The sequence below is a fragment of the Garra rufa genome, chromosome 6, assembly GCF_049309525.1.
Source record: "Garra rufa chromosome 6, GarRuf1.0, whole genome shotgun sequence".
Lineage (NCBI taxonomy): Eukaryota > Metazoa > Chordata > Actinopteri > Cypriniformes > Cyprinidae > Garra > Garra rufa.
Genome location: NC_133366.1, coordinates 3,558,394 through 3,574,584, shown reverse-complemented (window position 1 = coordinate 3,574,584; position 16,191 = coordinate 3,558,394). Strand labels below are relative to the sequence as shown.

Sequence of the window (16,191 nt, the reverse complement as noted above, 5' to 3'; positions counted from 1 at the left end):
CTTAAAGTTTGCTAACAAACTTTTTATCTAGTTTTGGAACATGTTGTTCCAAGCACATCTTAGTTCTGAAGACCTTTTTGTGCAACTCTTATAGCAGTGGAACTAATTCAGAGCAGTACACTCCAAATTCTACGAAAACACTTCAGTCGTATGAAAACTCTAATACATCAAAGTGTAATACATTCTGCCACTGTTTAAGCACATTGTTCAGGCAAGACAGAACAATAACATGTGAACCACAAAAACAATACTGATATGAAAAACTTGGGAATATGAGTAACTCTTGATTATATAACTTTCAAACAATTAATGATACAATGTCATAATCAAATAATAAAGGAAACTAAAATAAAAATAAATTAATGAAAGAAACACACACTGCTGCTCAAAGGGAAAATATGACTAATAAGAAACAACTCATCAAACAGACTTTTTTGAAATTTTGATTTATTAAACTTCAATGCATTTTACATATTTAGAGAGCTCTTTTCTTACCTTGCTTCACTGTAACCTGTAGAGTTAGTATATTCAAATGAAAGCTGATCAGGCTGGATGGTGGGAAACTGTTTTAAAGATGTTGACACTTCCTGTCTCTCTGTATTTTTCTCTGTGTGAGTGAAAGATGCTCCTCCTCCAGTCACACAACACTAATGTAGATTCTGCATAAATAAAAACCACATAGACTTCTCGATGAACACACAAGCACCTTGTTTTTACGACACCATTTCGAGATAAAATAAAAACACGGACGGATTAAATGAAAACACACAGAAAGACTATATAAATAGATTTTTTTTCTAATGAGAGAAATGGTGATGAACCCAACACTTCTGTGCGTCAGTGTGCTGCTTCCTCTTTCCCCTCCATTTTAGTGCTGCGTTTGCAAAAGTTGTGAGCCGCATGCAACTCCTACAGTGACGAGCATTTGTGAACAGAAATTTCTAGTAGTAAATATTCATCAGCACACCCTCAAACAACCAAATCACTCTAGACATGCCCCATACAGTGCCTTGCAAAAGTATTCATACTCCTTTTTTCACATTTTGTTATGTAAGAAACTGCTTTAAATGACTTTTTTCCACATAAATCTACACTCCATACATACACCATAATGACAAAGCCAAAACAGGTTTGTAACATCATTGCAGACTCATCAGAAGTAAAACCCTTAAATGATTCCATTGCATAAGTACTCATACCCTTTTCTGGAACACTCGAAATTTAGCTCAGGAGCATTCATAGTGTTTGAAGATGTTACTACATTTCAGATGAAGTTAACTTGTGGTATGATTTGGAAAGGCACGCACATCTAAAAATAAAAGGTCTAACAGCTAAAAAATGGTCTGATAAACCTTAATTCCAAACATCATGTAAGAAGGAAACAAGTTACTGCTCATCACCTGCAGAGTACCATCCCAAAAGTAAAGTGTGCTGATAGCAGCTCGTGCTGTGGGGCTGTTTTCCAGCTGCAGGAACTGAGGGACTTGCCAGAGTAGAAGGAAAGCTCAACACAGTAAAATATAGACACAGCCTTAATGAAAAACCCTATCCAGAGCATTCAGAACCTCAGACTGAGCAGAAAGTTCACCTTTCAATTGGACAATGAACCTAAGCACACAGCAAGAGTGGCTTATAGACAACTCTGTGAATGTCCTTAAGAGGCCGAGCCAGAGCCTGGGCTTAAACCCAATCAAACATTCCTGGAGAAATCTGAAAATGTCTGACAGTCCCCATCCAAGCTGACAGAGCTTGAGAGGTGAAGAAATGAGGAGAGGAATGCCAGAAAATTGCCAAATGTGCAAAACTTGTTGCATCATACCCAAAAGCCTAGAGGCTGTAAAGGTGCTTAACTAAGTACTGCATTAAAGGTATGAATAGGCTACTTATGCAATGTACTTATTATTATTATTATTTATTTAAAAAATGTTTGCAAAGTTGTCATAAATCTGTTTTTATGCTTTGTTATTATGGTGTATGAAGTGTAGACTTCTGTAGAAAACTATTTTTAGGCTGCAACATAGCAAAACTGAAGGGGTATGAATACTTTCGCAAGGCACTGTCAATAGAGTCACATGCAAAAAAAAGTTTTAGAACTTTATTTTACCAATGTATTCTTTATAATTTACATGTTTTTCTTTTATGTACATATGTTTACTGTTTCCATTGATTAGATTGTTTCTCTCTGCTGAAGTTTTCATTCTGAAACAATCTAGAAATCTTTTCTATTGTTAATTCTAGGTATTTTTAAATAGTATAAAAGTAGATAAAGCTGGTAAAGAAGAGGGTGAAACACATCTGCTAAAGTAGCACATTTGATTATATAATTAATAAATCCTCCAAATTCATGGAATCATAGTCAGAAACTACAAGACTGGAGTCCATCATATGAAACACAATGCATTCTTAAAAGCACTAAAAAGGAAACATGTTTAATTCTAAGCCAGAGAAAGAGTAGAAATCAAAAGAGAATAAATAGTTTTTAAAAAGTCATATCATGAATTAATCAGTTATTAATGTCTTCATATGTAGGATCCTGAGCTTCAGCGTCGCCTGTGTTTTCACAGGATCTCTTTATATTCTAGAGAAGAAGTGAACATATTTATTACTAATACGTTTTCATGTTAAACATCCACATGATAAACAGCATCAGCAGAGGAACTCACATCCAGCGTGTCGTATTCAGAACATCTGGACTTGAGGTCAAGGGTCATGTAGGTGTCCCCAGGAGACTCGAGCTGACGACACACAATGATGAGAGAATTAATACTCCCTCCAGAACTGACAGACACAGATGAGAAGATACATGAGGAGATTTACACACCGTCTTATTGGGTTGTGATTCTCTGTGGTTTTGCTCTTCTGAAGGAGTCGCTCGTTTCCTGTGAGAGAAGAAGAAATGAACATGAACTCAAACTGACTCTGAATCTTTATAACAGTACAGACACAGATTATCCTTCACCTTCTGATCAACAGCCCGATGAAAACCATCAGAATCACAGACGTCAAGACAACAGCTGCAGTGATTCCCACTGTGACCTTGATCAGAGATGAGCTGCGCTCTTCGGTTGTGCAGACGACAGACAGAAAACAAAGTGTTTTTACTCACAGACTCTCATTATGCAGACAATGACCTCCAAAACTGAAATCAACAGAGATGATTCTCACCTTTAACAGTGACTGAAACAGTGTCTGATCTCTCAGATCCATGTTGATTGTGAGCCTCACAATAAAAGTGTCCAGTCTGTAATACCTTAAAACTCTGTCCAGATCCAACAGCTGAGCTTTCATCTTCATTAAACCAGCTGATTTCTGCCGGAGGGTTTGAATCACTGCTGCAGCTCAAAGTCACTGAATCTCCCTCCACTATTTCAGCAGATGAATTAAGGTTCACCACAACATCTCTTGGAGCATCTAAAATATAAATAAATAAAATATCGAATCAACAACAACAATAAAACATACTGAATCTCTACTCAGTTCACTTACACATCACATTCAGCATCACAACATCAGAGTATTTCTCTCCGTGTTTATTGATGGACTTGCACTTGTATTCTCCACTGTGATCAGAGCTGATATTTGAGATGCTGTACATTTTTCCAGATCCTACAAACATTCCTTCCTTAATCCAACTGATTTCTGCAGGTGGTTTTGCATCACTATTGCAGTTCAGAGTCACTGAATCTCCCTCCAATATTTCACTAGATGGACTGATGGACACTGAGATGCTCTTCGGAGGATCTAAACAGAAGACAAAGAAGTGTGGAATGACAAGCAGTGAAATGGTTGTTTTCAACTCAGATCATATCTATTACTTTTGCTTTGTAAACATGATTATAACCAACATTAATTGTTGATAAACAATACTGTAATTTTATTCTGAAGAACACATGAGTAGTTTCAAAATAAGGCTCTGAGCTAACTTACATCCAGGTCTAACAGTGATTTCAGCAGATGAGTTGAGTTCCTCATGACCGCTTATGGTGCAGGAATATCTGCCTCCGTCCTCCAGCTCGACAGAGTCCAAATAAAGTATGTTGTTCCCATGGTTTTGACTGAGTGGACGGCCATCTTTCCTCCAAATGTAGGTTGGCACAGTCATGGAGGGGATGCATGAACCACAGTCAAACATAATCCAGTCTCCCTCCATCACTACATCAGACTCAGTCTGTACCTTCAGCTTCGTGTCTGGACCAGAAAGAAGAAGTGTATGCTTAATATGTGTGTTTATCAGCGGTAATGCATTACAAGTAACAAGAGGTATGTAATCAGATTGCTTTTTTCAAGTAACAAGTAATGCATTACTTTATCGTTTACAAGAAAATATTAGAGTTACTTTTGCCGCTCCGTAGTATACACTGAGTATTTGTGTTTGCGAACCTTGAAAGTGAAAGTAAAAAGTAAGCACGCGTTTCAAAGCAAGTTCAGTGCCCCGGATTAGCAGCTGCCTGATGCCAACATTTTATATACAGTATAAATACCCAATGATATAATTGTGAGAAACTCCTATCTTTCCTCCCCCTCAGGAGTTCCTCAGTACATGTCATGGTTTATGCAGCATAAATTAGCAGAACAACATGTTCAATGGTACATTAACTGTGCAATCTATGCTGTTATTTACCTCATTGCCATGCCATTGCAAATGTTGTTAATTTTGAACCAAAAAAGTTACATAGTGTAGCTTTAAAAGGGGTCATGTTGGGGTCAGGGGGGGGGGGTGTTGCTAAAAAGAACATTATTTTGTGCATTTTGTGCAATGCCATGCTTATGCCATCCGAGGTTCGGAAATGTTATGCCCCTTACCATGTTGTGATGCTCCATGCAACGAGACAACAAAAAAAACATTATAAATTAGCCATTTGTTGCATCCAGTGAGGATATAATTACTGATTATATAGACTCATACTGTCTTAAACACAACACCATGTTAACCACACTATTCTACACTGCTCAAAACTCGCGTTGGATAGCCAGTAGCAAATTCTTCAAATATGAAAATGTACTTACAGGCTGTGAGTCAGACGCACCAGACTGTCCTTGCAAAGTTGGAATTACCCCACTTTATAGTGTGCACAGCCAGCACTGTTGGCTACTCTCCCAGGTTCAGGAAACAGTCCTCCATAAAATGAGCTGCACACCCTTAAATATTTGCGTAGTATTGTTCCAGAACAGTGTTGTAAATACAACTTAACCACTGATTTCTAGTTGTGTCTTCATTTGGAAGGCTAAACAAAGTACTTTTGCTTTCGCAATGAAACACACAGCGTCTCCACAACATGGCAGTGGCTGCAACAATAGTACAGCTGATAAAAGTTACGCCTTTTTCTTTGCATATAGACGTGTTGTGCACATCTTCCCACACTGTGACCTAGACATGTTGGGGCATGTTTGAATGAGCCATTTTAGGAAGGCGTGGCTGAGTCTTAACTTTTATAAAGAATATCTCTTTGGGTTTGAGACTTTAATCTTTGCAAATTTACAGATCTTATATATGCACAAAAAGCTTGTAAAACTCCAAAGACAAAGGGACATTTTAAATCGCATCATATGACCTCTTTAAGCAACTCTAAAATGTTTAGTGTTAGATTTTTAAATAAATATTGCATAATGATTTCAATTCCAGCGCTCACATTAAAATGTCAAATGTCTTTATTGACACCTATCATCTGACTCTCCACTCACCTGTTACTTCTAGCTGGATTCCCTGATTGTTTGTCCAATCACGGCCGGAAGAAGTGCTGAGCACAAACCGGAAGATTCCCGCGTCACTTTCTCTCACATCCCGCAGCAGCAGCGAGCAGTTTCCTGTGTCAGGCTGCACAAACTCCACACGGCCTACGAACGCAGGGTCCTGAGAAACCCTGACCTCCTGCTCCGGCGATTTCCCAAATAGCCATTCAGCTGTGCTCACCTGCACGTATCGAGAAGTGAGTTTGCAGGGTATAAGCACCGTCGACTGCCGAACCACACACATTTTGCTGACGATATAGGTCACGTCATACTGCACACCTGGAATACACACAAATGTACACATGAAATGCTGCTTTGCAAGGTTTCATGACAAAGCCTCAAGGGTTCAGAAGGTGACTATATCTTTATAGAGGGTTTGCTCTTACATCTGGGTTTGGTCAGTTACCCAAATGCGCATCCATATTGGCGACAAACAACGGCATGGATTGCACAGCTAATGTACTAAATACATTGTTATGCTAATTTATGCTGCCTAAACCATGGAAAATGTGTGCAAGCTGCAAAATTATATAGAGATGACTTGGTAAGCAGAGAAGGGTGCAATATTTTGACAATCTAAAGCTAAAGGTGGTAAAGTTTTACAAGCAGTATTAAGATATTAGCCTATTTCACCTGCATGAGCGGAAATGATAAGAACAAACACAAATGTTGCCAAGATTCTTAGTCTGACAATCCTGGTTCAGTTTGGCCAGTTTTTTTGCAATCTTCTCCTTGCAGTCTATACTGCCCTCCAAAGGCAAAGCGCAGTAACTACACATTTGGTCAAATTAAGTTAAGGCTTAAAATGGACTTTGTGACAACTGTTTTGTCTTGTGGCAATGTCTCCTGGTTAAATTGTGTCCCGTTTCAGAGAAACGAGAGTTTCAACATGTTTGACTAGCTGCAAAAACTTTAAAGGCATTTTTCTCAGTTTCAGTGTTGGCGTAGTTACTGCACTTTGCCTTTGGAGGGCAGTATAGTACCCAAAATGTTTTTCCTCGTCTGACCAGTTAGTACAGCCCAAAACATGATAACAATTGACTATTTTCAGCAGCAATAATCCATAAAATATGCATGCTTCGTTTGGTTCAATGGCAGTGTTTACATTTAGTGCCACCAATATGGCCAATTGATGACATGCTGTGAAAACCCTCTGTACAGAACAAGTGCAGAAAGCTGTAAGGTGTGACCGTTTGCTCTGAACTGAAGTCACACAGGATGCAAAATGTAAGAGAAGTTGCAAATGCAAATATGCTGCCAGTAAAGCAACACTGTTATCTGCTTATGGGAAAAACAGTCTTTTGTAAAAAAAAAAAAAAAAAAATGGTATTCATTACGTTGGGTTATCACATAACAGATATGTACCTTTTGCTGTCAGAGAGATCCAGATGAAGGCCTGAAGCAGTAGAGCTGGACACACCTGCAACACATGAGATTTATCATGCAAAACCTCCATTAAACATCGCATATCTCTATCTTCACACAGTGAAAATTAACACAAGTAATAAACTATCCTCCACATTTTACAGAAACGCTTAAAAAAAGTATGCTTCCAGCCATGTTCTTATCATTGCTTGACTTAAACTGACCATACGACCATGCTGTTCCTCATTAAACATCTTGTGCTAAAATACAATGCAATGTATTAAGAAGAGTAACTTCAAGTGAGTTAAGATTAACATTAAGATTCAGAAAACCCTTCTCAGTCATTTCAACTAAACATGATTTAAAATGAAATATATTACCATGATACTGAAGTCTCCTAACGACCAACACAAAAACAGCCGGTAGTAGAAAAGGCAAAGACTGTGGTGAGACAAAATGGCCTACGACCAAAATTAAGTATGTCCTCTTCCCCAATGAAACTGTGGTGAGAACTAAAAAAATAAAAAACTGCTGACCACACTTGTCTTAGATGGTGTCATAAATACGGAAAATACGGTAGCTATGAAGGTGTCAAATATAGCTTATGCTTACTACAAGAACATTTTGCACAGTGTTTTTGACAAGAACTTGAATGATACTTCAGAATGAATAGACTTCATCTCATCAGACTTATATTGAAGGAAAGGCCCAAGCCATATCTAGACCACAATATCTTACACTCACAAAAGGGAAAAAAGTAAGCTGTCACTGGGCAAAAGACACACATTTGTACTGTATTTACCCATAATATTGGCATATTAGTACTTTAAATGTACATTTTAGAACCTAATTAGTTTTCAGAGTATATTTATTTAGAGTCCCTTGTTTGTCCTGAACAGCTAAACTGCCAGCTGTTCTTCAAAAAAATCCATCAGGTACCACAAATTCTTTGGTTTTCGGCATTTTTGTGTTTGAACCCTTTCCAACAATGACTGTATGATTTTGAGATTCATTTTTCACACTGAAGACAACTGAGGGAAGGAAACAAAATGCCTTAAGAGCCGGGTGTGAAAACTTTTGAAAAGAATGAGGATGTGTACATTTTTGAGTAAATATCATATATTTTCATTTAGTACTGTCCTTCAGAAGCTACAGAAGATCATTATATGTTCCCCAGAAGACAAAATAAGTTACATTTTCCCTAATCTTCAAATTCAAAATGTTTTCACGCCAGGCTCTTAATGCATTGTGTTTCCTTCTGGAGCATCAGTGAGTGTTTGAACGTTCTGTAAAAGTTTGATGTGCCCTCAGTTGTCCTCAGTGTGAAAAGATGGATCTCAAAAGCATATAGTAATTGTTGGAAAAGGTTTGAATGCAAAAAAAAAATGCTGAAAAAACAAATAATTTGTGGGACCTGCAGGATTTTTCTGAATAACAGCAGGCAGTTTAACTGTTCAGGACAAACAAGAGACTCATAAACAACTATCACTAAACAAAAAAACACAGCTGTGGATCATTCAGGTAATAACACAGTATTAAGGATCAAGTGTATGAAAACTTTTGAACAGTAATTTTTATAAATTCAACTATTATTTTCTCCTGTGGATTACATGTAAACATCTTTTTTGTGAAATATCTTATTCAGGTCAGTACTAAATAAAAAAATAACATGCATACATATTTGTATGATAGATCTTATTTTTGCTCAGAAAATTTACATTTTGCAGATTCTGAACTTTTGACCTCAGCCTTATAAACTAAAAAACTAAAACCTCCATTTGTAAAACGATATAAAGAGACTTTCTTTTTTATATGCCAAAAAAATGTAAAACGTACTATAATGCGTAACTATTAAAACAACTTTCAAAAGACTATACAGTATTTTCACATTTGGATAGCGTGGTCGCGCACGCTTGTTTCTCAAACTTCCGCAAACTCTCTTTGAGTCAATAGTCAGTCAGTCAGTCATCATGTCCAACAATAACGCTAGCAGCAGCAGTGTGGCTGTGGCGCAGAAAACCGTCAAACAGCTAAGACTAGAGGCCAAAATACGACGAATTAACGTAAGTATGTCAACTTCAGCAATAAACGTGAAAGGCTTTTGTATTTACAGCGGAACACAAACGGATCAGTTTAACCGGTGTGAGTTACTGCTAACTTTAGTGCTAACGCTAACTGACCAAACAACACATTTAACGCGTTTAAACCCATGTATAGGTAAACAGTAAAAAGTTTTTAACGTCACAACTTCTCCGAAATGGGGTTGAAGTGTTTTATAACAGTTGTATACGGTCAAAAACGCATTTAAAGTAAAGTTCAGACAACTGTTAGCTGTCGTTATCCATGCTCATTAATAATGCAAATATATGCAAACAAAGAGAGCAGCAGCATAAACGGACGCTCTGGTGGTACTAATGGTACACAGATGGTATCAGATTTCAATACTGTAATACTTTATGGAATATTATGATACAACTGTAAAAACTTGGTGTGGGTCCAAAATAAACTTTTTGTTTTTGTGGGTGTTACTAAGAGTGACCAAAAACAGCGTTCTTCAACCTAAAGACCTCAATATGAAAATACAATTGTTTTGCTTTATAATGCTGTACAGTAAACTTCATAATTAATGCAATGTTTGCTGATGTTATTTAGTTAAAGTACTGTTCGCCTAGTAAAACAGAAACCTGAACATTTAGATAAAGCCAGGTTCAAAATTCTTAATCTGTAAAAACCTTAAAAATATAGATAGAATAAAATTAAGTATGTGCACTTAAAGGAGTAGAACAATAATTTACAGGTAATGTACTTGCCCACTTGTCATCCAAGATGTTCATGTCTTTATTTCTTCAGTCGTAAAGAAATGAAGATTTTTGAGGAAAACATTTTAGGATTTCTCTCCATATAGTGGACTTCTATGGTGCCCCCGAGTTTGATCTTCCAAAATGCAGCTTCAAAGGGCTTTAAATGATCCCGGCCGAGGAAGAAGAGTCTTATCTAGTGAAAGGATGGGTTATTTTCTAAAAATATTTACAACTTATATACTTTTTAATCTCAAACGCTCGTCTTGCCGAGCTAGACAAGACAAGCATTTGAGGTTAAAAAGTATATAAACTGAATTTTTTTTTAGAAAATAACCAATCCTTTTGCTAGATAAGACCCTTTTTTCTTTGGCTGTGATCGTTTAGAGTCCTTTAAAGCTGCATTTTGGAAGTTCATACTCTGGCGCACCATAGAAGTCCACTATATGGAGAGAAATCCTAAAATATTTTACTCAAAAATCATAATTTCCTTACGACTGAAGAAAGATATGAACATCTTGGATGAAAAGGGCGTGAGTATATTATCTGTAAATTTTTGTTTTGAAAGTGAACTACTCCTTCGATGCATATCATTTCCCTGGACCTCAAAACCAATCTTAAGCAGCACAAGAATATTTGTAGCAGTAGCCAACAATATGTTGTTTGGGTCAAAATTGATTAATCTTTTATGCCAAAAATCATTAGGATATTAAATAAAGATCATGTTCCGTGAAGATATTTAGTAAATTTCCTACTAAATATATCAAAACCTAATTTGATTAGTAATATGCATTGCCAAGAACTTCATTTGGACAACTTTAAAGGCGATTTTCTCAATATTTAGATTTTGTTTTGCACCCTCAGAATCAAGGTTTTCAAATCATTGTATTTTGACCAAATATGGTCCTATCATCAATGGAAAGCTTATTTATTCAGCTTTTAGATTATGCATAAATCTCAATTTCCAAAAATTGACCCTTATGACTGGTTTTGTGGTCCAGGGTCACATTTAAAGTGCATATTGCAGGTTAAAAAAAAATCGAGATAAACATATATTCGTGAATGAAAATACTATACGAACCGTTAATGCACTATTTGAAAATATTTTACAAGACCTAAGGGCAGAAATTTAGAAGACAAAGTGACGATTTCCTTGACCGCTCTCAAAAACAACTTTTTTTTCCACACCGCGTCATATGACGTCACGAGAGGGAGTCGTTCGCCAAGCTCTGTTGCTATTCAGTAGGAGCAGTCGTGAGTTAGTGTGTTTTCGGTAGTTATTTTTAATTTCAATTGATCATCGTCATGGTAAATTATTGTGTTTATGGAGGCTGCACAAACTCCAGCCTGTCAGGACATCGTGTCCACGGGTTTACTTACAATAAAAAGAACGGTGCTATCTTCCGCATCTGGGTGCGTTTGTGCGGATGAAGTGACGGGCCTATACTAATGCATCTGCTTCGAAAAACGCGTTCACTTTACACTGGAGGATTATCATCCCGGCGATATGATGCAGTTCAACATGAGATGCTGAAGCAAGAAGTTGAACCAAGTGAGGCTCAGAGCCGGTGCAGTTCCTTCGGTGCACACAGCACCTTCATCGGGTCCGCTGTCAGACTGTGGTTCGTCCGAAGCCGTCAGAGATGCAGCTCGACGAAAACGTGAACTGCACCGTAAGTCTTGTTTTTCTTCTCATAACTTCTCATAAATACCAAATCCGTGAACATATTTATTTAAATAATGAGACAACGAGATGTGTGTAAGTTTTTGTAAAGCACCGTAGCTAGCTTGTAAGCATTAGCAATATCATTTTAAGAACCGTGTAAAAACGGTACCATAGGAGAAGGCATTACTGGTCAGTTATCCTCAGTTTGTTAATATTATAATCATCAAGTCTAGTTACAGCTTGGTCACATTGTTTGCACAGCTAATTTGTAATTTATTGTCATGTGTTGTGTTTATAGGGCTTTGGGAGACATTGCAAGACATGAGGCTGTGTGAAGATCTGAAGCAGTGGAGCCAGCTGTTATTAACCTTCTCTAATATAACACATTAGTGTGATACCCACACTGAAAATATTTTTCTTTCAGTAGTATATGTTTTGTACATCTACATGTATATATTAACAGTTGCAATGTTGTGTTTTAAGTTGGGTATTAACAGTACTATGAAATAATATTTATGATTTATTGCTGTATAAATTAAACTGAATTGAATTAGCCATAAATGCAGATCTGCTTGATATATATGTTGTAAACTTCATAAAAAATGTTATACAGTAAGACAATTTGTGATTGTGATTATTTTTTTATTGTTTGTCACCAAAATGTGGCCATTCAAAACCTTTATAAAGTAATCCTTCCTCTGTAAACTGTCTAATAGCTGACACAACACATGCAGGTAAGGGCTTCCTGATGAATACCAGCAGACAACTTGACTGTATGCTGTCAATATTAATTGTCTTATACCAATGGCATCAAAAAGTTTTACTTTACATGTATTTGTCACCTAAATATAGTCAAACTGTAATTGAGATTAAATTTTACTGTTTATTTGTACGTACAAGTATTTAGCTCAGAGTAATAAATGATCTCTACCATAAACATACTCATGTCTGCTGGCCTGGAGTTGTCCATGCCCCTGCCTAAAATGCATTTAAGCTATATGTAGAACCTATTTTGATTTCAGACAGCAAGCCTCAAAGCCTGGGTGCAGAGTCAGAGACAGCACATCAAGTTTGGGGGTATTTCCCATATAAGCATATAATAAAACAAAAAGGTGTTTATCTCTCTCGCGCGCGCGGTAATAAAAACCCGCTATATCACGTAACATTAGCGTCGGATATTAATGAGTATGACACGCTTGATCAACGATCATTAGTTTGTGTTACTGGTAAGTAGAATCAATACTTCTAGATGACAAATGCTATGATTTTGCCCGATTAGATATCGTCAGCTAACACTGATCTCTCACAGACACCTGCCTTGTTCTCCTCACACCACAACTTAATTTGTCTCTGACCGCTGTTCTGTTTAATCCTGGCATGTCCCTGCCCTCTTGGCCACATAGCAGGCTCATATTTGTGTGTGTGGTTCGTCATACAAGTGTAAATAAACATTTTAAATGTTCTCTGCGTCCGAACAGTCATTGCGATCCATTGTTTTCCTATGGTTTACATTGACCGCTCTCCCTCTCGTTACGTCACTACCGGTTTGCCAGTTTTTCAGACGCGGAAGTAAAATTCTTTCACAAAAACGACTCTAGAAGCCTTAATAGCGTATTTTGAAGTATATTTTAAAGAAAATCTGGTTCCTACATTATTTTTCTATACATCAATTCACCGGAGTCTCTAACCTGCAATATGCACTTTAACGTGTTGTATAAATTGTAATCTCTGTAGGTTTCTCAAGCTGCCACAGACCTGAAGAACTTCTGCCTGCAGAATGCCCATAAAGACCCGCTGCTGATGGGCGTGCCATCAAGCGACAACCCCTTCCGTCCGCCCAAGTCCTGCGGCCTCCTCTAAACGACTGCTGTCTGATCACGCAAAGGTTACCAACAACCTCCTGTCCTTCTAAAGCAACATAAATGCGATTAGTGAATGCATACGCAATCAGAATCATTTCAAAATGCACTGAGCCATGCAAGATCTAAGTGAGTTTGTTTGTTTGTAAAAAATCTAGCATTGCATCACTTGCTCACCAATGGATCCTCTGCAGTGAATGGGTGCCATCAGAAGGAGACTCCAAACAGCTGATAAAAACATCACAAGTAATCCACACCACTCCAGTACATCAGTTAATGTCTTATGAATCAAAAAGCTGCATGTTTGTATGGAAATCAAGACATTTTTACCTTGAAACTTTTGCTAAACAAATATGGGTCAAAAGACAATTACAAAAGCTATTTTTATGTCCATGGAAAGCATATTTAATGTACGTAAAGTGTCTACCTTTAAGGTTTCAGATAAGTTTTTGGTGAATAAAATGTCAAAATGTGGTTGAAATAATGTTACATTGTCATTCATTAAAATTAAAATGACTTGCTTATTTTGAATTGTACATATTAAAATATATAAAAGAATAAGGGAGCATATTAAATTTTGTTGTGTTTTAAATTAGTAAAAAAAAAACTGAGAAATGTTAAAATGAAAAATAACTCATTAGTATTTGAGGTGAAAGTAATTTGTCTTTTAATAAGCCTTAAACTGATTTTTGTTGTTAAAATGCCTGACAAGACTATTACAGTGAATGACATTTAAGTGGGTGTCTTCTGTAAATTAGGGAAAAACATATTTATTTTTTGCTTAGAAAAACAAACAAAAATGCAGTTAAATAAAACTTTTTTTTTTTTTTGGGGAAAAAAACAATAATTTAAAGTGGATTTTGATGTGAGACGACAGAGATGGACTTTTTTTTCACAGGAGTGTTAGTATGGGTTATGAACTCGTATCTTTGGACTCTTATTCTGACGGCACCCATTCACTCCAGAGGATCCATTGGTGAGCAAGTGACGTAATGCTATGTTTCTCCAAATCTGATGAAGAAACAAACTCATCTACAACTTGGTTTGCCTGTTTTGAACCAATTTTCATTTTTTGATGAACTACTCATTTAAATATATTAATATCTCTGTTTTATCTGTTATTCAGAGCTGGTGAAGCGTTGCAGATGACGTGGCTGCCTTCAAGTGTCTGTTTCTCCCTTTACACTACTCCATAAAGACCTCCTGGAGCACACTACACACACAAACACTAGTTAGCATAGCAAAAAAAAAAAAGAGAAGTATTTCCTCTGTGTTAATTTCCTTCACACTCATTTCATATCTGCACAGTTGCTGTTTATTTGTCTGAACTGTATTATGAGTAATAATATGTTGACTACGCTGAATCTACACTGTATGGTACAATTGACTGTAAAACCCATAACACACCCCATGTTTTATGTACCAAACACTATTTTATTTGTAATGGATATTTTATAAAACAAAAAGACTTCCTTGGAAGATTGTATGAAGTTCTCCCTGGTTTATGTGGAAGGAATGGTCAAGATAAACTATTAGAGTATTTTCCTATCTAAAATTACATGATGTTTTTCTACTATAGTCTTTTACTAATTTATGGCCAGCAGGATTTTGGTTTGAAAAGTCATGCTTTGTGTCCTCAATGGGGTTGCAAATAGGTGGAAAATTTCTGGAAACTTTCCAAAAATCCCTGGAAGATTCCAAAACATCCTGGAAAGTTTTCCACCTTTTTGCAACTCTAGTCCTCAACAGTGCACATGTTTGACGTCTTCCTTTATCTGAAGCTCATTTCAGATCTTAACGAGCTGATGAGTTGAATCAGGTGTGTTTGATGAGGATGACATTCGATATGTGCTGTGTTGAGGAAACCCTGATCACCTACTGAATGAGTATGTTACATTTAAACTTTCTTGTTTCATTGACTTTTTACTAAACTGACTTTTAAAATAAAGTGTTATTGATCATGTATCGTTGTGTTTTTATTATATGGGCTTCTTGAATATTGTGAGGTGTTTTTTGTATCTGCTCAGCTGCTGATAAATAGACTGAAGCTGTCAATCACTGATGAGATGATTGAAGGAAACCTGCAGATGTCAGATGAAATGGATGATTAGTTAAACAAGTCATTTGTGATCTCAGTTTGCTCTGTAACACTCTGATCTTTTTAATCTGCTTTATGTGAATAGGTGCAACCTCCTTTTTCCTCTGGTAAGTTACTGTATGTACATATTCTCATATTTAGGTATTGAATTGATGTATAAATGCAGTTTTTATAAGTTTCTTTAATGTTATATATTTAAAAGTTGCCAAAAACACTGTTTTGTTGCTTAAAGGGGTTAAATGCAAGCTAAATTAAAGAGTTGGATTCTCATGCTAAACATTGCCGAAGTTTAAAAACAAATTGGACATGTAACAGTATTTCTGTGCCAAATACACACTTCTGGGTTTCTTACAAGTTTCGGAAAGTTTTTCTTTTTCGATCATTGCTCTTCGTGAACGTCCTGAAGGGTGGAACTCCTTGTATGGACATTTCTCCCGGAAGAGCGAGCCCGCGCACACATCGAGCAGAGCAAGCTCAAGAGCGCGCCCACCAACGCTCTTCATTCGGCTGCACAGGACTCACTCAGGAAGAATGTTTCTAAACAAGTGTGGTTTGGTTGCAAGGCAAAAATAACTTGCTCAGCTTCCCGAAGAACTCAGCGTTATGTGAACAGTAGGTGCAGTTTGTTTTTTCGGGGCAGAAACAGGGTTTTGCAATGCGTTTTTGTTGACAAAG

At 36.9% G+C, this 16,191-nt stretch overlaps 1 protein-coding gene across 1 annotated transcript; it reads left to right on the top strand.

Annotated features, from left to right (window-relative positions):
* Positions 1-9,036: 9,036 nt before the first annotated feature.
* LOC141336732 (guanine nucleotide-binding protein G(I)/G(S)/G(O) subunit gamma-5-like) lies at positions 9,037-15,381 on the top strand. The gene is made up of 3 exons (XM_073842460.1): positions 9,037-9,158; positions 13,294-13,444; positions 14,545-15,381. The coding sequence occupies exons 1-2, from the start codon at positions 9,066-9,068 to the stop codon at positions 13,417-13,419; spliced, it is 219 nt and encodes a 72-aa protein (XP_073698561.1). The 5' UTR covers positions 9,037-9,065; the 3' UTR covers positions 13,420-13,444; positions 14,545-15,381.
* Positions 15,382-16,191: the final 810 nt, after the last annotated feature.

Coding starts and splice junctions, on each gene's coding strand:
- LOC141336732 (XM_073842460.1), top strand. CDS start 9,066: ATGTCCAACAATAACGCTAGCAGCAGCAGTGTGGCTGTGGCGCAGAAA. Junction 9,159..13,293: donor CCAAAATACGACGAATTAAC/GTAAGTATGTCA, acceptor TAATCTCTGTAG/GTTTCTCAAGCTGCCACAGA.